The 24,315-nt window shown below is 43.3% G+C and overlaps 1 protein-coding gene across 6 annotated transcripts in view; it reads right to left on the bottom strand.

The window, feature by feature from the left end:
• Nucleotides 1-858: 858 nt before the first annotated feature.
• The window catches only part of shf (Src homology 2 domain containing F), a 98,580-nt gene continuing 75,123 nt past the window's right edge, over nt 859-24,315 (bottom strand). For 2 of the 6 annotated variants that reach the window (XM_076756479.1, XM_076756559.1), the window contains 4 exons: nt 18,560-18,706; nt 12,236-12,410; nt 11,963-12,082; nt 859-4,343 (listed from right to left, as the gene is read on the bottom strand). In XM_076756479.1, the coding sequence (XP_076612594.1) occupies nt 4,157-4,343; nt 11,963-12,082; nt 12,236-12,410; nt 18,560-18,706 (629 nt within the window). In that variant the 3' untranslated portion in view covers nt 859-4,156. Of the gene's footprint in view, nt 4,344-11,962; nt 12,083-12,235; nt 12,411-18,559; nt 18,707-20,818; nt 20,875-24,315 lie in introns of those variants that run through there. The other 4 variants (XM_076756726.1, XM_076756798.1, XM_076756648.1 and 1 more) reach the window with 3 other exon arrangements.

Genomic DNA, 24,315 nt, shown 5'->3' with positions numbered 1-24,315 from the left:
AAAAATACTGGAGAAACATAAAACATGAAAGATTCATCAATTAATTCAGAATAATTGTAGCATAACCTGGACAGTCTTTTTGTCGGTGCTCAGTGGGTCATCTGAACATGCAAAAATATAAAACTTACAGGCAAGAGTTCAATTCAACAAATATGGAGAAATCAGTTTTCAATTAAGTTAATATTCAGTTTGCTTTAAATTAGGCTTTTTCAAAAAGGAGTTTACATTTTTCCCATACTTGGTGTCCAAGTACAGGGCTCATCCATGCAACTTAGTCAAAAATTAGAGGGAAACATTTTACAGACCCATAAAAAAGCGTTACTACTGGAAATCAGCTGCTGCTCGTCTGCATCCCTTTACTTGGCTCAGACCCGTCCTGTAAATCTGTTGCTTGAGTCAAAGACTTCACTCAAATGCCAAGATTCATATATTTACACTTGATAAAATTTACAGCCTACATTCATGAAATCCAGCTTTAACAGTCGTTATTATCAAAAGGCCAGAGGTGTGATAACTGGAAGCAGGGACCCTAACTGTAGGAAACATGGCCGAGCGAGCTTCAGACAGATGCACACGAAGCAAACGCTGCTGGGATGAACAATAGAGTGAAAAAAAGAATAACAGGACTGTGCTTCAAAGTGGATCAATAGAGAACAAGTGCTGGAGTACTGGCTTGATAATAGCTCCAGCATTCTGTCCTTGACTCAGACAATGGCCGCTCTTCACTGTTTATCGAAGGGCTTCACCATGGTAACCAGCGGCGGTGAAGATACAGGAAGGAGCTTCTCTCTGGCTAAATAATTAGTTTTAGTGCGGCGTGTCTGTATAAAACAACAGAAAGAAACATTAAGGCACACCTTCACTCATAAACCCAATTTTATTTATTTTGAACCTTGATGCCTCTATGTCCCCATACAATACATTCAGTATATACATTTGGCCATGAAGGACTGTACAGAGATATGTTATAGTAGTGCATACATACGTGGCACAAAAATGTACACAAAGGGAACTCATACATGCCACTTTACCACAGTAAAGTGATACGCAAGATACACACGGGGCAAGTCAATGGCTGATGGTTGCTCACACCGGTACACACACACACACACACACACGCACGCGCGCACACACACACACAACACTGTTTCATGCATGCACACATGTGTGTACATACACGCGCACTTTAAGACACTTCTGAGGGAGGAGAAGGGCTCTTTCAGGTTCTCATAATAGAAATAAACCAATGTGGCCTGTGTTTGCTGATTGCAGCAAATCCCTCACCCCCGTCAGAACACCCTCCCCTCTGTCTCCCCCTTATTCTCCTTTTCCCTTTCTCCAAAACTAAGGCCTCTCTCAAGGCAGTGCGGCCATCACACGCAGGCTCTTTCCTGTAGTAGAGGAATACTCATCAGCAGCAGTAACTAAATAAAGAGCCTCCACTGTCAACAGGTGATCTCTTCAACAGGGAACATTCGGAACATAAAGGATACATCACACATATATAGTTTATTTCATTTGCATTTCTTCTAAGGATATCTTCTCTCAAGGAAAAACATAGGTCCACTTCGACAACATACTGTTCCTTAATGAAGCTGCAGAGGTTGCCTTATCACATCTACAAAGACCCTCATGTGACATACTTCTCTGACGACAGCGACATCTGTCTACTCACTTACTGCACCAACAACATACACATCTGTATACATCCCACTTTCTGCAAACTGTTCAATTTACTAATCAGGTCATTCTGCTGCTTCCATCTCTTCCTGGTGGACATTTGTACCATGACATTTGTCATAAACATTTGGTGGAGGCACACAATCATTTCCCCCTCAATGACTGCAGTTCATAGTTGCATAGCACACAGCAGAGATATAGTCAAAGGCAAAATAAGTGTTTGACTTTGTATATACGGTGGTCATGCTTGCTCATGTCAGTTCCTAATTCCTAGTGTCAGTCATTTTTCAGCTTGGACCAAAGCCCCCTCCCTCAAAATTTCCATTTGTAGTCAGATTTGCTCATTAAACCACTGAATCGTGCAACTCATAAGAGTGACAAAGTTTCCTCTGAGGAAAAGAGGCAGTTTGATCATACGAGCACTGGCAGTCTCATTAGTGCTCGTGTGTGGATACTGCAGGCAAATCATCTTCTTCTTGCCGTAATTGGTCAGCAATATTATGTGCTGTGGGCTGAAATATTATTGGGTCTATTACAATAGATTGCAGAGAGCATTTGGCCATGAGACTGACATGTCATTCCTATGAGTTGCTAAAATGTGGTTAGATGAGTGAATATAAGAAAATATTTTGAGTCACAGGGCTGAATTGTAGTTTTTGAATTCAGGGGAGAGAAAAATAAAGGTGCTGACAACCAAAGAGGTTCGATCAGGGGCTGTCAAGTTTGTACCAACAGAGTAAAAAAACTCAGAAAGTCTGTGCACACACTCTCATACACATACTGTTCACATGGGCGTGCTGGACACATGCGTACTCACTCACATTCACACATGTATGCACATCTGGAAGTAAAAGGTAGATGACAGAGAGACTGAATGCAGAGTGGAAGCATGACAGGTTGAAGGTAGGTGTTTGAACAGGCTGCGCCGTGATTGGTCCAGAGGGAATATGCGATCGTCTCTAACGCGAGGCTTGACAATCCCGTTGGTCAGGAGACGTCTAGAGTGTCCCAGAGTCAGGCCACCGAGGCAAACGTGCATTTAGCAGAACTTGAAACGACAAAAATGCAAAGCACCACAGTAAAAGAGGCTGGAGTAGTCCCAAAAACACGATCACATCGGCACGGAACAATGAGGGTGATGAGGGCCGAGGGGCCATCACAAAGGAGTAACACATCGGTAATAATTACCCCAGAATAAATTACAGTCACAGAACAATCGTTAAAAGCGGAATTGGAAATCAGCTGATCTAGCGGACTGATTTGACCCATGCATTATAAGGCATTAACCAAACATTTGTTACTGACATCACATAGTATCATATTAGTATACATACAATTGCTGATCTGGAAAAATCTGCTTGTGTTTTCATCAAAAAAAAAAAAAAAAATCTTGGATTAACTGTATTCAAAAAGCATATTCCTAAAAGCAATGATACAATTTTAAGGGAATTGGGAATGTCAAAGGGAGGACAGATCGATGTCTGCAATCCCATTGTACCTATTGATCTGCAGATGGGTGAATGAAATTGATTTTCTGAGGTAGACAATGCAGGCATATTTCATTCTCCTGATGCAAAGCCATTCTAAGCAGGGGTAGCGGAGCTAATTTGGTCCATTTGGACAGGCTCTGGTCTCCAGCCTCAGCCAATTGTACTGTGTTGGACGGGTTGACCCATCCATCATGCTTTCCTGCCTGTCTCACCACTATGGTACTTACACTGTCATTGGTGTGATACACCCACTCAGTGATGGATAGCAGACAGCATGCACTATGACAAGATAGAGAGATCAGTCTGCAGTGTTCACAGGCCTGTTATTTCTGTGCAGCTGGGGACCCACCATTCATACAAGGCCAGTTTATTCAATACCCTGGCCACTGTATGGGACCCATGTGGACAATATTCCTCAACATGCCTCATAAATGTCGCTTCCCTTACACGCCTCTCACAATCTTAAAGTCCCCTCACAAACAATTACGGCATCAACAGAGCCTAACCAAATCAGCAAAACTTGCTCTTACACAATTTTCATGATGTGCACTCTTAGGACAAGGTACAAGTTTTTATGAGAAAAGGTACACCCCAGCAACAAATGTTACACTGCTGTACCTTGTTTTTTCCTTGAGTGTTAAGTGCTAAGGGAAAATTAGCTCAAGAATCAATGAAATGATGTTTATCAGATAGTCAGTCTGCGGTGTAATGGACTGGTTGTCTGTCATAAATAAAATATAATAAAATAAAATAAGAAAGACTTCTGCAACATTGAGTCTGTATGTGTAAGATAGTATGCAGTAGGCCTTCCAAACAGGTCTGGTATCTGTCGGTCAGTGAGGTGAGTCAGGATCAGCAGTTTTGGGATGCCACTGTTCATCCTCCTGTGAGCCTACTGGGCTCTGGCCAGAGGGACAGAGAGCGTGGAGCCACAGGGAGTCCCAGTGAGTATTGAAGGGGCCGACGCCTGCAGGTGACCCACAGCACTATAGTGTCCTGATGGCTACAGGGTAGAGCAGGGACATGTGTTCAGCACCCTTGATGGGCAGCTTGCGGCTGGAGTAGAAATGGATGATCTCAGGCACGCTGTCAAAAGGGCAGCTGTTCTGGCCCAGGATGTACTTGTTCTCCTTTGTCCGCGACAGCTTCATGTGCATAAAGCCCTGGCTGCTCCTGGACACAGCAGAGGACAAAAGAGGGGGACAGAAAACATGTTGTTAGTTGCATTAAAACTGGAGTTTTGCAGAGTCTGCCTTATAAATCATATTTTCTGAAGTGACAATTTCCATCTTTTTCAGCACGAAAATAAACTGTTTGTGTTAAACCAGGTGAAACAAAGACCGAGAGGCTGCAGCCACACTAACGGCTCTGGGATAAATGTTGATGTCAGCATCATGGATGCATAAAGAGAGCCGGATACAGAGATGCCACTCAGCCTTGCAGCCACTTCGCTCCAGTATCCACTCCTGGAACCACGATGAAAAAATCCCCTGTGATTATATTCTTAAAGCTTTCTAAGAGCCTAGAAAAGCTACTTCTATGTCTGTGTGATGGCACACTGATGTAAAGTCTACGTGCAAAGCAGGAGCACATGGATCGGGACAGTGGAAGACACACTGATGGACATGTGCAGTGGACCATGCAACGCTGAAGCAAAGCTGGAAGGTGGAAAGCTCAGTGGCTTCTTTTCCCTGGGAATTTAAATTAAAATGAACGGGTGTCATTTTGGAGTATCCTGTTATAATACCTCCATTGTCTGCGTGCTAGCATGCTCACAATGACAATGCATACATGCTGATGTTTAGCATATATGTCACCATCTGACTTTGGTTTGCTGGCATGCTAATATTTGCTAATTAGTACTGAACACAAAGTGGAACGGAGGCGGACTGGAATGCTAAAAATTTTGCAGGTTTTCATCAATCAAAGCACTGGAAAAAAATGTCTTTCAATAATTGTTGCGATATCTCAGTCTAGACCAAAGTGGTAGACCAACCGGCTGTCACTGCTGTGCTGAGAGCCATGTCCTTAGCATGGCTGAAAACTAATTTAAAGACAAAAGTATGTCAGGAGCCTGAATATACGGGAAGCTGGACAGATCACCCCTCTGTGAAGGCCCCTTTCTCATTTACTGCCGCAGTAGTTGCTCCCTACAGTACGTGACAATGTTCTGAAAGCTGGATTACCTCTGATAACTTTGGAGCCGTCTGGGGAAGAGACTAAAAGGCAGGTTGCTTAAGGTGCTGGGTTTCACATGAAGAGCATAAGGATGAGGCTAATGAACCCCCAGGATGAATCACTTAAGCTACAGCAATAAATGCACAGCAAATTAAAAGCTCCCAGCGTGTTCTTGGGAGCCTTTGATCAATACATTTTACAGCCTGCCAGTAATCTTGTGCTTTAAAATAGAAAATGACTTATTTTGGAGTTAAGTGATGCAACAGTAAGCTTTAGAAAGGAGCTGATACAAAACTAATGGTCCTTATATCTTGCTGTAAATATACTGGTTTTATAATTTGTCTTTATGAAAATAAATTAGCATTGTAGCTTTTTATAATCAGCAGCTAATGCTTTGAGCAAGTTATGGTTGCTGTCGGCTCAAATAGTATGCACTCACTTCCTGCAAATGGGCTTTATGGCCTCTCATCAACATAATGTGCACCAGTTGTTTCCAGCTCACTAAACTCCCACCTATTCTACTCTGTATCATATGTTATTACAGTTCCATAACCTAAAATGTAACGCCTGCTGAAACGGACAAAAAAAGGTAAGAATGAGGATAATAGAATACGTTTTCCATTAAACTGGTAAAAAAAAAAAAAAAAGAGAGGAGAAGAAAACCTCAAGGATTAGCATTTCTCACAAACCCTTTCTGTGACAAGCAGCCAAACACATCAGGTACGTATGTGAGCTGCAGACCCACCGACTCACGGGGCTGGTTAGTGTTATCTGCACCACGCACTCTGTTTGTGTCCAGGATGCCGTGCAATAGGATTCTCGAGAGGACTGTGCACACGCAGGATAAGCATTTGCGAGGTGTTAAGTAGAAGAAATATTGTTTATTAATTAGCCAAACAGAGACACACATATAAGCACACATTTCTGTTTGGATAAGATGCAGTGAGAACAGGCTGGACAAGAGTGTTGATGAGGTTTACAACCTTTATCACACGCCAGGCTCCTCTTCTCCATGTATATTTGTGTCTGTTTCTGATTATTTTATGGATTCATGAATACTCAGGCACATAAATGAAGCAACTAAAATGAAAAAAAAAAATCTACATTCTAGAGGTCACTGAATGTATTTCCACTGTAAATTTATGCACATATTTGCGGATATGGCCATTATCTGTGATGAACAGGAGCAAGAACTGGGCTTTAGGCACCTTAAATGTAAGGCAAGTCCATTCTTCACTTATCTGGTAATTGCATGTGTAAAGCCTGTGGATGTGTTCTCTCCTTGATGCACAGAGTTTCTCCCGGCACAGAGATAACGCTGAAGTGGAAAAAAAAGCTAAGAATGTACAGGGTTCAATTCAGGGACATCCATCAGGGATAAGAATAGATTCATACGGATAAACAGTGATTTCCTCCTGTGAGATTAGACACTGTGCCAACAGATCAGACCAGTCCTTTTTTTTATTAGTGCGATTATTATTGCCACTTAAGTCAGATAAAGCAATCTAGTTCTGAAAACGTACAGTAAACGGCAGATGATGCTTAAATAACTTTGAAAGGTGAGAAGAGGTAAAAAGCTGCAGGCTTGCTGAGCTATAACACTGAAGTCAACACAACTATCACACTTTCCCATTACGACGCCTCTGGCCTTGATACCTCAGCATGTCATTAACAGGTTCATCATGATTTTAGGACAGATCTCCCTCGCCACAGGTCTCTGCACTTCTACCATTCTGCAAGTGGTGCCAGGAGAGTTCATTTAAAAAAAAAAAAAATCCTCCCTGCAAAGTGCATTTGATGAATCTTCATGCAGAGCGCTGGGAGACAGGTGTTTACACTTAAAAAGGCAAACACATCAATAGCATCATTTTTAGATTCCCAACTGATTTTCCAGTCAGTGTTCGGGGCTGCTTATCACGTTACAGTCCTGCAAAGACAGAAAACAGGACAACAGAGCAACACGACGGGGCTGTTGATAACAATGAATATGGGGATATTTTTGAGAAGACAGGCCTTTGTGGTGTTATCCTATCCCTGTGCTTGTGGGCTTCTATTGTCTAATCGGGATTAATCTCACTAGGGAGGTCTCCTGTCCTGTTTATTGAGGTTTATGACTTTGATTTGAACCCCGCAGTTCTCAGAGCAGGAACAGCCTGACAGCAATCACCGCTTATCTCTACCTTCAACATATTGGATTGCTCCATGAATGATGCTCTCAGTGTTATGAATCTATGGCACCAGAAAAGGCAAAGTCATCGGCCAAAAAGATAATGATCCCTGGCAGAAACGATGACCTTTTTAAGCATTAGTGGGCATCAGATATCCCGTTCATGCCCATTATTTCATATGAGCACTAACTGAATGAGTCCACCTGGGATGAGCCCCATCATTCTGTTCTGAACAATTGGTGAAAAATGGATGCAGTTAGTGGTGTGAAGCAGGCTAAGAAGTCTAAGAAACAAAATCTTTCATCTATATTCAATGTGGTTGATGGAACATAGAATATTGAAAAGATAAATAAGACAAAAAAAAAGTCTTATTCAACATTGCTTTTGTGTTCTAGACAGTCATTTGTCCCATCTGCGCCACTTTAAGGTAATCTGATCTTTCCTGTCTACTAAACACAATCAAAAAGACGCCATAAAAGCATGATGTGTCTTTGGAGTCTTTGACGTTTTCATTGTTCTGTGAATTGGCTATTTAGTTTCCCCTCGTTTACGTTCTGGCATCAAACCGATTGTGTTTGGACTGAGGTTCTTCTTTCACGAACACTTTGTCGACTCATCCAGAGGAGATGTGCTGTGCAAGGCTCTCTCGTGAGGTGAGAAGCAGGATGACACCGCGCTCTGAGAGGCTTGTGAAGGGTTTAATATTTTTCAAACACCCAAAAGGGTTTTGCTCCACAGAGAGGAAAAAAGAGAGAGAAAAGGAGTCGCAGGGGGTGAAGGGCAAGTTGACTGAAAAAAGGGGTTAGGAGGGCAAAACAGGCTGAAAACACTTGCTGTCAGGCCAGAGGACTCTTGAGGCTGGAGGTCTCGCAACGTCTGTCTTTATCAATAATGCAATACACATACGTGCCACCTCATGGCCTTATACATTTTTCAGCAACCTCAGACATGGAGGATCTTCACCTTGGGTTTCCACTCATTTTCAGTGGCAGCCGGCTGAACTCAGAGTTAACCCTGCCTGCTGTGTGGTGACACCCGTCACTTGGGCTGTTTTCTAGGCTTGATCTGATTGACGGCAGTTCTCTGAGCTGATTCACATGAGTATACATGCAGCTGTCTGCACACACAGAAGCAAGAAACATGATGCCAGCTATTCAGCTAGCAATTGTTCATATGATAAAGTACAGTGTACCACTACAAGAAAAACACAGGAAAAGAATTGAACCATCTTAAATTGGTGTCCATCAGCCTTGATGGTGACATTTAAGGAAGTAAGCTGGGCCTGAAACCTTCATTTGTATGACACGTGAGTCATTTTGAAATTAAAAATTACATTTAGCTCGCTGACTGTATTGAAATGCAGTTCCTACTGTGTCACAATCACCAGATGGGAATATCAGTCACAGGACATTCTCTGCACCAGGGCTGTCCGGTTGAGCGATGTGATGAGGACCGTGGTGACAACTAATAATCTCATACGATCAAGAGCGCTGAACCACCGGGACGTGCAGTACGGGAAAGTAATCTCCCACTCAAATGTGCGCTTAGTTATGGGACGCTTCTGGAGCCTTCCCATCCCCTGAGATCTGAAACGGGCTGTTTTTGAAAGAAAAGGGCCACAGCCTTGTTGAACTGAGCAACCTGAGTGACTGGCAGAGCTCCCCTTTTTAGTTAATCTCAACAGCCATCTGAACGCATTCTACGAAAAGCTTGCAAGGAAAAGACGGGCTTGCATTGCAAATGTATGTAGACATGAAATCATTTGTTGTGAAGCTTTGACGTATTGAGAGGCAAATCAGTGACGGCAGCTCTGCTGGAAATCGTCTGCAGTTTCCCAAACATTTCTGTGAAAATGGGGAAATATGTGACTGTGCTCATATGGCTGATCACGGAGTTTAACCACAGCAGAAGGACAAGAACCTGTAAAGGTGATAAAATTCTTTTAACTACATGCGTTCTTTCTCTGTGCTGCTCTTGCCCATGACATATTTGAACACCTTTGCCTTTGTTGGTCCTCTCTCTATTAACTTTACTTTTGCCCTCATCCATGCCAACCCTGTCACCTGTCAGGCTCGCCCAAGGCAGAAGCAAACTGAGCATCTGCTCAGAGCGACCGGGCCATCTCTGAATCCTGTGCTGCTTAGGGTCCCAACTAGCTTGAGGCCGGCCCTGGGGTCATCCAGGAGCGAGGAATACCTCTACTGATCCAGGCCACACTCATAGAGGTCAAACAACTTTGCCACACTGATAGTAACACAATCTTATCAGCAGTATTTCTCTCTGGGTGCCATCTGATGACTTACTTCTGGTTTTGAAAACAGTAGCCTTTACATCAGAGTTGCAGGCATGTATTAAATAATATGGGCAATAAACTCATTCACTCAAATCAGTAAAGCTACCTTCTATCTTACCCGCTGAGCTGCCCATTAGTAAAACATTTCACCATCTGCACTCCACTATCCTCAGCTCTTTGTGCAGCTCATTACTGAGGGTCAGCTGGACAGCTGTGAGATGTGAATCGGCGAAACTACATGAATGTTAGCGAGGCCACTACTGAAGCAGAAGGTTAAAACATTTTCCCACCACAGAAATCAAATCAAACTTTCACTGATGACAAAATATGCTGCTCTTATTATTGCTTGGTTGAGTTAAATCTGTTAAAAAAACAAAACAAAACATGAAATCATTGAGTTTTAGCATGTTCCAGTGACTCCTGGTCTTCCTCCTCAAAAACTTTATTCATTCAATTGATCTAGCAATCATTTTCTTCACCTGGGGAGGTAATCTCCTCTTCACCATAATAGAGAGATGGATGGATTAATCCTCTCTAGCTTCACAAAAAATATCATTGTAGGTTCTTGCTCCAAAATTGAAGTGGTGCTTATTAGAGGTGCATTCATCAAATTCCCTCCCTGCATTATCACTCCATATATCAACACACCCTGCAGTAAAAACCTTGTGTTGTGTCTGTATTGGAGATATGGGTCGCGTCCACCTAGGTCTTACAGCTATTGATCATCATTCCTCTTTTATGAGTACTAAATAATGTATTCCTTCCTTCTCAATGCTATTCAAAGTCATATTATTACATTTACATCTCTTTTAGCTCCCCGGGAAATTCCTTTGGCCTGAAAATCTTTCTCAGCGACTTTACATTCCGGATAATTAAAAGACAATGTCTTCAGCTAGTTTGAAAAACTCTAAATTACAGTGTTTAGTTCTCAACCAGTCATACAGGCGTTTAGTCCTTTTGGTTTGGAGTCGGTCAGAATGCCAGTGCAGCAGGTCGGCGACTCAGCAGTTACTAAGTCAGGCTTCTGTCAATCAGGAAGGCAGAAAAAGAGGCAGTCACAGAAGCATAAGCAGATGATCAGTCACTGAGACGGGAAGTTAGACAGGCAGTCAGCCACAGCAGCATGAAGAGAACCGGAGCTGTGGAAAGCATTACATTTCCCTGCCAAGATATATAAGCCTGCAGCAAGATGAGCTCGGCCATGATAACAGGAGGCTAATCAATGTCTCTTAGCAAAATATAGTTTCATCTCATGTGAAGGTTGTCATGGAGTTGTAGAGATTCCTAAATGTCACATGGTTGAGCCTGTCTTGAAACGTAAAAAGAGCTGCATATAAAGGAAATGTGAAAAGACCATTTGTCAACAAAGATAATAAGATTTTAAATCTGACGGCTCAGGATAATTTGACTGTGGCAAAGTGTCAGAGGCCTGAACATATCCAGTTATGACTGACACTGCTGCTATGGCACCTGGTCCTGAAAAAGAAATGTGACCAAAACCACCAAAGGTGCACGTTCCTGTCAAAGGAATGGGATGTGATTGTACTGTGGGCCTCGAGCCAAAGAAACCTCTGCACAAAATGTCAGACTGGACTAAACCAATCACAGTGGCTCCTTTGATCCCTCTGCAGGACACGGCAGGGATCAGGGGTCACTGATGAAGGGCACCCTTAACTGAGTTGTGGGCACATCAGCAAATCAAACGTGTCACAGGGGTTACCAGAGAGGGGTGGAGGACAAGGGAGGGGCAGGATGTAGGTGGGAGATAGAGGTCTGACAGGTGAGAAATATTACCATATTGAAAGGCAGAATCAGCAGACAATTGGGGCACAGGTGCACAAGGAACTTAATGAGCAATATATTAGATTCATTCATGATGTGTACTCCACCAGCAAGAATACATAGCTGCTGCACTTTGTCTTTACATGTCTGTGTGCACCGACAGCAGGGATGCCCGTCGCAAACAATCCACGACCCTTGTTCTGTGCACAAATCACAGAAAAATATACTTGCCAACTCATGATTTTCTTACGTCTCTGACACTTTAGCATGTTAAATCAGACGGAGCTCTTTCACTCAGCTGTCCCAGCATCTGTGTGCAGTATCTGAAAATACTGTTTGTGTGATTTAGGAAGAGAGAGTGTAGTCCTTACTTAAGGGAGAGGGAGTAGTCGTTCTTGCTGGTCTCGCTGTTTCTCACCAGATAGCTGGCCTCCTTGCACAGCCTGAGCAGAGACTCTGCGTCTGTCCGGCTGATCGCTCCATGGTACCAGCTGCAGCAGACAGACAAGGAACAAAGGAAAAGAGAAGAGAGGAAATGAAACAAGGGTCAAACCTGCTCATGAACACAAAATGAACAAAAGGGTGAAAGTGGTGCAGTGAAATAAAATGCTGTAACTATAAAGTAAAACTAAGATCCAACTCACAACTGGCTTTCCAGGGGCATGGTGGGGTCAATACGCTCCCCAAGAGAGGAGCTGCAGTGGTCCAGTGACGTCATTTTGGTGTTGACCAGACAGCCACTGGAGTGTCGCTGCAGCGGGCGGGTTTTCCCCTCCTTAGTAGGTGACATTCGAGACTTCTCCACACCATCAAACTGGACTGTAATAAAGGAAAATGCAAGAGCTGAAATATTTCATTCTACACTATGATGGATATTTTAAAAACAGTGAGACCAGTAACATCTGTGATGATATGACAACACAGGCCTCTATGGTGTTCATACTTCAGCGAGTAAAGCTACTGTGCTTTATGGGAGGCAGACATTTGAGAAAGTCATGGCGTAAATTGCGGCTAAATGTGTCTACTTAACTAGAATGGAGCAATGAGGTGAGTGTGAGAACAGAAATACAGGTTGTGCTTATACACACACACACTCACATACACAGCATCACTTTGTGTAACTCGTCCAACTGAAGGACATGTACACACAGCGAAGGAGGCATAAATCAGTCCATTCACACTGTGTACACACTACAGTGAGAAAATACACACACAAACTTAAACACGTGTAAAAGTCACAGCATGAAAATGCGCACACACACACACAAACACACAAAAGCAGTACACAAGCACACCATGTTGAACAGTTAAACATTAAACAGGCTCTCTCAAACTCTCACGGTCAACTGTGGACATGGTAAGCTGTCCTGGCAGCCTCACAGGGAAGTGTTTGATAGTGTGTGTGTCGGGGGAGGGGGGCTATAGGTGACCTCTGCTCACGACATGTCTGGCGGAGGTCACTGGGTGAATTCACAGCCAATCAGCACACAGAAAAACATTTACCATTGTTTACAAAAGCTAACATGAGAAGAGCAGATAATGTCTGCAAGGACAGATAAAAGTGAATTCTCACTTCTGTCAGAGGGTGAATGAAACGTTGGACACTGGAGCAGCAGTGAGGTCATCTGTGTGTGCACATGTGCGTTTTAGCCATTTCTCTATAACTGATGTCACAGCACACTTGGCTTTGGAAACAGAGCCACTGACATGTTTCTCAAGCAATAACAGCAACATCTATATGACAAGCTTTAGCTAAAGATTGTTGACTGCTTAAAGGTTTAAGATCAACACATCAAAGCTAAGCCTTTGATGGAAGGAGTTAATGTAGTATGACGCTCACATCCTCTGGATTTACTAATGGCCAGTCCTCATGTCTAGTGTTTAATTACCCGGGCTGAACATGACAGGCTCCGTACAGACAGACAGGCACTGTGATCTTCACAACATGTCAGTGGAGATGGCTCTACATCTGTCTAGACTCTGCATTTCCGTCAGAGGGTTGCATTACACTTTACAGTTTGTGAACTTGCAAAGTGTTCCTGCACCAGACTGAGTGGATGGGCTGACAGTATCAATCAATCAATTTAGGCAATACGAGACAGCACCATGTCAACAGATTTCACTGAGCTCGTGGACACCCTAAGTGGGGCTAAGTGGGAAATCAGAGGATCTTCTGTAGACACTGTAACATGGATTTTTTAACAGAATCGTCGACATTACCGCTCACAAACATTCTACATGGTAAAAATCAGAAGTAAGCACATAAAAAATGTAAGACATTAATATAAGTTTGTGTCATACAACTGTTTTTTCTTCTTTTCCACCCCATTAATCATCTGAGGGCCTCTCAGATTTATCTTGTGACAGGAGCTATGCTGGGAACCCTCAGGCTTAAACTGCTGAACTATACATGAAGTTGTTAAAACTATGTCCACGTCAATCAGCTACAACAGTAATGTGCTGCCTGCACATTGGTGGAAGAGCATTTATGATGTCATATATAACAATACATAAGCCAAATGGGCCACATTCTTTTTTTTTGCAAATCGCGTACTTTTGATATTTCAAGAACAGTTTGCTGATAATACAACTGTAAGTACATTTTGGATTCAAGCGGGGATGCTTGTAATGGAGTATTTTTAAACTGTTGCAGTAGTATGTTTGATAAAACTAAAGGATCTGAGCACCTCTTCCACCACTGCCTGAGACAGAGCATGTTCTGACGGCACATAAGGACAGAGACACTGATGCTATTTCAGGTCTGACCACCAGGGGCTCCCCTTCACCTCCACTCAAATCCAGGTTGAACTCGCTGGCCTTGAGCTTAGTGATGCATTTCCCTAAACATAAACTCATGGAAATGATTATTCCCAATGACAGCTACCGTTGTTATCTTGGCCTCTGCACTTTTGTTCGTTACGGGGCTGAGTCTTAAAATGACAGACAAATTGTACTGTTGCATGACAGCTGGGTAAATTGTGGCTCAAGCCTCAGACCCATGGAAGACTACGAGCTGTAGCTTCACTTCTTCAGGGTCTGATGCTTATGCTCGACTAAAGGCAGTCAAATGACGCCCCTGTGTTGCATGTCCACATGAAAGACATTATTAGAACACTACTTTTTCATACAGTCCATTTGAACCACATGCCCACTGCTGGGAATACAGTGCAAGTAGAATGAACGTACAGTATATGTGTAAGGGTGAGAAATAGCGTTTCCATGGAAATTGACCAAGGGGACAAGGGAGATGCATGTTTGCTCCGCTCATCCCTGTCAACGCTGACAGATCACAACATGAAGACGCAGCCAATTGCTCTCCCTCCCTCCTTCCCTTTCAATTTCTCTCTTCCTCTTTGCATACGTCTGGACCTTCCTCCTTTTCTCTCCCCCTGACCTTTTCTTTTCATCTTTCCGTCTTGCACACTCCAGTCCTGCTCCTCTAAGTCTCCATGTCTTTCTTTCGGCGTATCTGTTCGTCAAGGACAGAAAAAGATAGTGGAAAATGGACTGTGGAGGAATGTCTGCTGATCCAGTGGTAGAAATCAAAAGGAAAGACACAGCACCAACAGCTTTGATCTGTTATCTCCACTGTTTCTGATGGTCCTAATGCAGCTCTATCAGTCACTGATTATGTCTGATCCTGCAACAAAAAGCTTTACCCATACATATTATATGTCCACATACAAGTTGGGTTAAAAAATGCACTTGGAACATTATATGAGTTTACCATTTACCAGCGATCTAAACACGAGGCAGATAAAGGTATCTGCTCGAGTGCCATAAGGATGAATGCTGCTATCTTGGTTTTTCCACACAGTCCATCTCTCAGTGTATCTGCAGCCCACTCAGCCATCCGCCTGACCTCAGCTCTTAACATTTTCTCCATTCTCTCAGCGCCCACACTAATTCCTGCTCTTCCTCAGATTCAACACAATCAGTGCTTTATTTGACCTTGATTAAACCTTTTATTCCTCCACCTCCTAGAAATGGTTGAGCGGCTATTCTCAGTGGAGCTCACCCCATCAACCTTTCCTGTCAGCGCTGAGACTTTTCCGCAGGCGGAGTGCACAGTTCTACAAGAAGAGTATTGCCCTGAAGAGAGAGCCTCTAAACTAAACAAAAGCTATCATTTTATTTGCTCAACAGTGAATGGACCCATGTCTGCTTTGATTGCCTGCCATCTCGCACAACACTAGCTTCAAACTGTTGCAGAATTATGTTTTAAGGCTGAATATCAATGGGAGTGAGCCAAACTCATTCCCCTTTAATTCTCCGGAGCACGCAGTCTGAGACATGGCCGACAGCAGATTGACGGGAGGATTGGCCCGGTGGAGAACAAAAGCTGTGAGAGGCAGCTTAAGAGAGACGAGAGGGTGAGCACACACACACGCACGTCAACACATACACACAAGCGCATGAACCTAAATGTGCATGGGCATCTGTGTGCGTTATCAGTATTGTTGCTTGTAAGGCACAGCAAATGGAATCTGTGTATCAGATTGAACTGTCAGTCAGATGGTGACTGATGGCTGAAAGGCCTGCCCCCTTCAGACACACATACAGCTCCCTTTAGAGAGCACAGAGGAGGATGAAGGGGGAGAGTGTGCGAGAGAGGGAGCTGATTGGCTAGGACACATAAACACAGAGGCTAAGATGGCATTTCCATGATTATACTGGGAACGATCCACAACCTAAAGTGATGAGCTACACAAGGCTAAATGACGACATCAGAACGGGGGGAGAGAGACTTGAAGTGGCCAAAAAGAAGCATCCTAAATTAAGAAAATCAGATGGTACATTTTTCCACGGCGTCAGGGCCACAATATTAAAAACACACAGCAAAGAAAACATGAAAACTATAATTACAATAAAGTGTATCATTGAGGCTTCTGAACAACCTGACTTCTCCTCTTCCCCCACTGCACACACTCGTGAGCAAATTTCTCTAATTAAGCTGGTTAATTAATTCTCATTTACTAATGCTACTCCTATCAAAAAGGATGACTACTCTGAGGAGCGAAGTGTGCCATCGACCGCCGTACTGTGAGGTGAAAATTAAGTTTTCCAGCTAAGACGTGTGAAATGATTAACAGGTCTGCATCTCATTAGAATGCACTGCACACTGAAAATAGAGCTCAGCATGTTATGATACCCCGGGAACTGGCTGCTTTAAAAATCACTCACTTTTATGTTGATATTAATTATGTGCATCGAGAATTCAAATAATGATTTGTTAGACGGCTTTTAATAACACGTTTTTAGAGATTTCACCTTCTAGGAATATGCTTTCTTCCTTTAAATAAATCCCAAAATGAAACTCTAATTAGGTTTTCCAGACAAAGGAATGACCCTTCATGTGTCAGCTAGTGAATCTTTTTAAAATTAAATCTGGCTAATTTTTAATTAGTTTTTATTTTAGGTATACTTAGAGGAAGGAGAAGGTAGGAGCAATGCTTCACAGTGTGGATAATTAATTCATGTCGAAAAACAAAGGTAGAAGGCTCTTCATTATACTCAGACAAAAGTGCTCTCCATTTATATGTAGATGTAATATCTACCCTGTCAAGCTGCATTTAAATTTTGATAATGAGGTTTGACGAATAGGGCAGATTTCCCTGAATTGTAATGGATATTGTTTTTTTTCTTGCTCTATACCAGAGATAACCACATAAGCCTTTGCAAACAGGCACAGCAGAGACTGAGCTCTTTGCCCTGGCTGAGCCAATCTGGAGTATGTAAGCAATCCTGTGCATGTACGGATGACTAATGTCTTGGTGTGCAGCTGGGGGTCTGCCTGTACGCTGAGGTCAAGAGAGTGCATTGTAACTGTATTCACAGGGGTCGTGGAGGCCATCACCCCCCATGTCTGCCGCAGTGACCTTTGACCCTAAAGATGTAGAGTGGGACCATACTGGCTCAGACAGAGAGAGGATCATTTTACAGCTGGACGCCAATCTTAAACCCATTCACATCACAGAGGGAACCAGAACCTTTCCCATGGATTTATGGACATAAATCAACTCCTTGCCCTGTCCTCGCCAACAGCACGCAGCGGTGTCCTCTTACATGGTCTCACTTTAAGTCTTCCCACTCTGCCAGGGGAAATCCCATTCCTGGCATTAGTTCTGCTACACGTCCCTCTTTTCCCTGGGTAATTACAGCAGTCAGAGTGCGAGTCTGTGGAAGGGCTTCAAAAATCAACTAATGGCTCTATTGGTTGAAAACAGACGAATTCATGGTAAATATGGCTAAACTTGAGGTGAAGAGTCAGGAACTCAAGTTGAGAACTGAAATCGCCTCAAATTAGTTTGATTTTTCAATTCATGTAAGCCACTTGTAGAGAACAGCGGGCTAGAGGGACATCTGGGATGGTTATGAGTATGTTGACAAGAGGAAATGGGGGTCACAGCAAATGGCAATTACGCATGCAGAAGGCAGTTCAGCACAATTAAAACTAATGAGCCTTCAGCCCTAAAACCTGCACACGAATTAGTGATTTTCTGCCACATGTAATCCAGATGGAAAAGTGCAGTCATTACTGAGCTAATACCTAAAGTCATTTCATACAGTGCTTCTAAAAAAAGTCATCACTGACTAGTTAAGTGTAAGTAGAAACTTACATTTTAATCAGGAAGATTATTGGCTAAATTTGGGGCAAGCCAAATATAACGTATTTTGTAGCCATTTATGTATATTTAGTTAGAACTGCCACAAAAATGGGAATGTAGAAGCACAGATACGTATGAACACACATCAAACTTACAGGAAATGCTGATTTACTGAGCACATACACATTCTTTCCTCATGCTGTTCCTTAACAAAGTCAGACAGACAGACAGACATATAACCACACCGACAGAAGTGGACGACAAATGTATGGATGATGGACTAATGGACTGATGGATTGGGGCGGTGGGGGTGGGGGGTTGATGGGAATGATAATGGACAAAGTGAACACCAACACCCACCATGGTGGTGCTGGTCACAGCTTGTCTGTCCTGGCGAGGGCTGAGCTGTCTGGGAGGGAGACTCTAGCTCCTCCACCACGGGAGGGCTGGTGTTGAGCTGCCCAACAGGAGGGGGCCATGGTAGGTCCTTGATCACTTTAATCTCTACTGCAAGTGTCGCCCAAGTCACCAGAGGAGAGATAGAGGGAAGGAGAGGACAGCAACGAGAGGCATAAATGGACAACAACAAAGGGAGTGAGGAAGGGGAAGTAATGACAGTAAACAGAGAGGAAAAAAGAGAAAAGGAAGAAGGGATAAGTGGAAAATAGATAAGAGCAGAAGGTGCCAGCATTGTGGTAAAGAGCTGGTTTATTTTATGATCCAAGAATCAGCAGTGGCTGTGGATGAGAAAAGGAAAGGAATGCAACAGGACTGGAAAAGAAGAATAGTTAGTTTATCTGAAAGTAGGGTTGGGTTCTGATAGCAGATAGCAAACATGGATTTGGTTCCAGGTGGATTAAAATACCTGGATTTCTAAATGAAATAAGGTCTATGAGTCAGAGACTACTTACAAATTGAGTTCAACTTCAATAAAGGATTTGGAAGCATTCAGACTAAATAAGTACATCACATACTGGATTTGGATTCCAGAAAATGCTGCTGAACCCCAACCCTACCTGAGAAGTTGAGCCCTCTGGCCTCTAAATCCAGAATGAACCCAGGTTGACTAACTTAAGTCATGGTTCTAAATCCCTACTTTTATTAGAGATAATGCATGCTGTGCTGTACAACAGACTTTACTAAAGAGGCAGGCCCAAATAATACAATGCAAGTACAGACTATAAAATACAAAGCTGCCTTGAGCTTAGCTACATATAGTCATTGAACCAGTACAGCAGCACTCTCTCTGCTGTTATTCTTAGTGCTGAGTTTGAGAAAAGGACCTTAGGCCTCTATATTAAGATAAACAACAATGTAGACAGTATCCTTCACTGGATGAATGTACCTTAGAGCAATTTATCCTGCCAGTGGACACTCCCTGGGCTTTGCCCCTTAAATAATGTATGCCTCAAGTCCAGGCGGGGTATTACTATGGTAAGTTGAGCACCCACCCAAAGCATATCTGTCACTGAGCAAGGGCCACTTGTGACATAGCTAAGGCTACTTAATAAATGGGATGGTGAGGGGAAGGTTTTTCATCTAAGAGAAAGCTGGTGTTAGAAACAAAGACCAATAAAGAAACAAAGTCCAGGAATGGTATTTTTGGAAAGCCATTGTATGTTCCTCTGGAGGTTAAGGGTGTTAAATGATGTTTTTACAACTCTTCAAACACGGATCATCCAGAGCTATTAAGAACAGTTTGATGTCACTGTCCATGGTGCTGGAGATGTTACTATTGCAAATGAAAAAAATACAAAAACAAGAATAAAACAGGAAAAGATATTAAGTAATCAATAATAAAGATATTTCAAGATTTAACTTTAGAACAAGAAAAGTCCAAAAGGTCACCTTCTTTATTAAATGAAATTGAACGGTGATGAATAAGACTGAAATGAACTGACACTGGCAAAAAAGCCTTCAATGGTAACCTTCACTTCTATCTATCAAAGCGCTTTGAAATCATCAGCTATAATGCACATCATCAGTCACATCAGTTGCGTACGGGTGATGACAGCCTGATTTCACTCAGGAGTTCGTGGGCAAATAGGAGGAGAATAGTAACAGATTGGCAGATGTGAATCAGCCTGCAAATACCGAATCCTGGGTGACTTAGATATGTCAGCACGTTTCTGAAGACATCCTTTAAAAGACGTTCTTCTCTCCACAACCTGGTTTTATTTTTGCAGCTTTGGTCATTATTGCATTGGTTACAGTATCATTTACCGAACAATAATTACCTCCAGTAGAACATGTTTTTAACCTGTATTGAAGGGCCCAAGATTATTACCAAGTCCAAGTCAGACTTCTCTCTAAAGAGAGCTGACTAAATGCTACTTCAGCTGCCAGAGAGAAGAATGAGAAGAATGCAGCTGTTTTCATGAATCATTGGTGTGTCACTGTCTTGCACTGGCTGGTAAGCAGGCTGATTTTCAGTGGGAGGATGAGCACAATGTTGTCAACTTGACCAAGGAGTTGCAGCAGTGGTGGTGCAGGACATTGAGAAGCAATATCTGCAAGATGGATGAAGGGAGAAACTGGAGAATATTCAATCCGACAGGCAATTAAATGGCTGGGCCCATGGTGTCAGAGGGCTAATCTAGAGAAAGGTGGCTGGAAGGAGGAGTTGCTTGCTGTCTATCCAAATGGGAGAGGAGTGGGGAGCTGAACCGGTGGGGCTGGAGGGTGGAGAATGGAGACAGAAGGTCAGAAACTCTCGGAGATAACATAACTTCCACTACTTTGGGGTGAAGTAGGGGACTCTCTTCCTATGAGATTAAAAACCTAATACTCATTTCACATCGCAGATTAGCGTGTAATTGTTTGGGGAGCAGAAGGCTGCCTGCACTCTGCAGCCTCGCTGTGGGGACGAGGAGACGATTTGGGGCGAGTGTGGCTCAGATTTGCTTGGTTGCACAGCTGAATAATAGCATTTAGCAATGTGAAAATTGAGGTAAACTGATTCAATAGCCAGGTGTTTTGTTTTTTCTTTTTTTTTTTAAGTCTGGGTAAGTGAAATCTCTCTCACCTTCTCATGTATTCAAAATGCTGCCAGTCCCAATGCCCTATAATCAAATAGCCATTGATGCCATGTTGCTACAGGGAGGAGTGCATCTTTACACCTCGTAGTATTCTTTAATGACAAATTCAAACTCAGGACTAAGGTGAAAACAGCAGTTGCCTTCACACGCTAGAGTTGATTCCTACATTAAGCCTGAAGGCTCATCACATTGCCACAGACACTTCAGATATCTGGCCCAATCACGCTGCCCTCTGTAGACACACACACACACACACACACACACACACACACACACACACACACACACACACACACACACACAGAGCTGAACAAACCTGTTTACAACTACGCTGGTTGATGCAGATTTCGACTGATTACCAGCTCTGTGAATGGCACTGTGACTGAACAACAGGCTAAGAGTTTCAGAGACTGGAGATGAATATCATGTAGAAAATGTAAATTGCACTCACTATGATGTCTAAATAATGCCATTTTGTTGTTGCTAATTGGGTCCTGTTTCAGTTAGTAATTCTGCTCATTGTAAAGCACTTCAGGCAAAACAACAAAAAGCTGCAGGCCAAATAAATTTGGAAGTTTTGAATTTTGTAAGTCTTGGCAGGGAGGACACAGAAATCATGCAGAGCCAAATGAACGAAGGCTATTCCTGAAGGAATATGTACATATAACCAAAGATTACTGCATCTTTGGATCAATATGCCATCACTCATCTGCATAATCCTCAATCCAATCCATATACACTCACTGTTGACAAAGGAATTCAGGCTATTAATGATCTTACATCGACAAAGCACCTGCTACTCAAGTCAACTACACAAAAATGTAATTTGAAAACAGCATCATGTTTCCAATGCATGGCAGATGTCATGTGGTCTCAGGGTGGGCAGTCAGTAAGCTTGAGTGTTGTAAACACTGCAGCTGATTAATTATTTGTATCACGGCCATGTTGACAGTGCAGTGCATCACGAAAAAGAGAATCCCTGAACAATGGACGAGGGTTCCTTTTGTATCGGTGTTTACCTTTCCTTTGTTCTTCCAGGAGCAGATCTATTTTTAAAGCCAGGTATTTGTTTACCCAGGCTTTTCATTAGCCCAGGGCATTTCATCACTGTAAACAGTGCAGCACCATAAATCACCAGCTATGCTTGTTCCAACCAGCGCCATTTAATTCAGTTCTGCTTAATTTGGTTGACTAATTGCATGCATATTCAAAACAAGCTGGAAGATTGCAATGTTTATGCCACACATTATGAGCAGAAGAGCTTGAAACACAAAACCAGCGTCTTCTGAAGACCTGTTTGTTCCATCGGCACCCAAATCATTACAGATAACAACTGTGTAATGCTCTGGGGGAGCTGAAATGCCACCCCATAACTCTCTGCACACTGTATCCGGCACATTTTTCGGTCCGGCTGTCTTTCAAAGCACAGATCAGTTCATAAAAGACTGTGTGTTTGCATTAAAAGTGAAAGCGGCACAAAAAATAGGTGATGGAGATGAGAGGACAGCAAGGCCTTTTCCCTGCTCTTCTATCAGGAGAGAGGAGGAGGAGATGCGTTAGTGACGGCCGGCCAGCAGGAGTTTCCAGGGAGGCTTGCTGGAGGAGAACTGCCTCTATACTTTGTGAGGGAGGTTTACAGTGCTGTTGTGTGTGGCCAATGTGTGTGAGTGAAGATAAGACCTGTGGCAGCGCTCAGTGAAAGACGGCCCTCATGAAAGACGCCTGTCAGGAAGGTTATCAGCAGGGTGTTGCAGCAGAGACCAGGAGGACGAGACAGAGCTGAGAAATGACAGACAGCACTGGGGAAACCGGATCAGCCAAGCAGAGAGAGAGAGACAGGACCATGGCAGCCACAAAACAGCTGGCTTTAACCCCGGTGCAAATAACCAGCGCAGGACTGTAACTGAATCAATTATTTATTTTAGGACATTAGACTTGAGCCTCAGATTTCTGGGTCGTTAAGCCCATGAAGATTCATTAAAAAACCATAAAGCTCCTCAAGACCTGAGGGAGCAGGCGACAGCGTCTTCTATTATCTCCCGTGTTAAATGCATGGTACCCCGCTGGCCGGGAGCCAGGCGAAAAGAGTTTAGTAGCAGGTAACAGAGGGCAAGGAGATTAAGTAACAATGGCTCTCGATCCCATTCCCACCGCGATGAGGCTCAGATTTCCGATGGCGGCGTATACATGTCTGGGTGTGAGTGAGCGTGCCGTATGCAGAGTCAGAGCATACGGGCTTACACTGATGGACATGCGAGCACACTTTCTCTGGCCCTCATCGGCTTCTTCATATGGTCAAATTCTAATGTTTCTTCCTCACTCTCCACCTCCAGGCTCATCCATCACCTACTCAGCAGCCAGGAGGGAGGTAGGACAGAGGCTGTGGCGAGCGTAGAGGGTGTGAGTTGAGGTGGAGGGGGGACAGCGAGGATGAGTGATTAACCAAACCACAAGTACACAGCCTCCCAACACCCTAACAAGGCAGGGAATTTACATTCCATTGCATACCTGTCAGGAGATAGACCAACAGTGAATAATAACACCAGAGCAAGAAGAACAGGCGAGCATGCAGGCAGTGATAGGGACAGCTGAGGAAACAGGGCTGCAGCAGGGAGCATCAGTCTGCTCTCCTTCCCCTATCATTAATGAAGACAAATAGTGCTTTATGCAGACTGCATTGTCATGTTATACCGTGGTGGGATGGCGTAGGCTGCACTAGTACTTATTTAATCACCCCGCCTCTCCGTTTTTTCCACTCACTCCACAGTTTAGTGAGGTTGTACATCTTTTTTCTTTATCCGTTAATACTTTGTTTGTAGACACTTTAATTTCCCACATAATTGTTGCAATATAAACTGTGAAGGTTTTGAAGAGCACAGAAAAGTGCCTCCGAAATCCAAACAGTGAACAGTATCATTAGTCACTGTGATTTCACAGGCGGCCACGGCGCTTCAGCAGCTACATAAACGGAACTGAGGAAACCTAATACATGGAGCTCTAGTTAGGCCGACTTTAAAAGAGGCCGTCTGCCCACAGAGGTGCTTGAATCAGACCTGAAATAGTGACCTGAAAACATTT

This window comes from Chaetodon auriga, chromosome 1, assembly GCF_051107435.1.
Source record: "Chaetodon auriga isolate fChaAug3 chromosome 1, fChaAug3.hap1, whole genome shotgun sequence".
NCBI lineage: Eukaryota > Metazoa > Chordata > Actinopteri > Chaetodontiformes > Chaetodontidae > Chaetodon > Chaetodon auriga.
The sequence above is the reverse complement of the archived record's forward strand: the minus strand, read 5'-3'. Positions and strand labels throughout refer to the sequence as shown.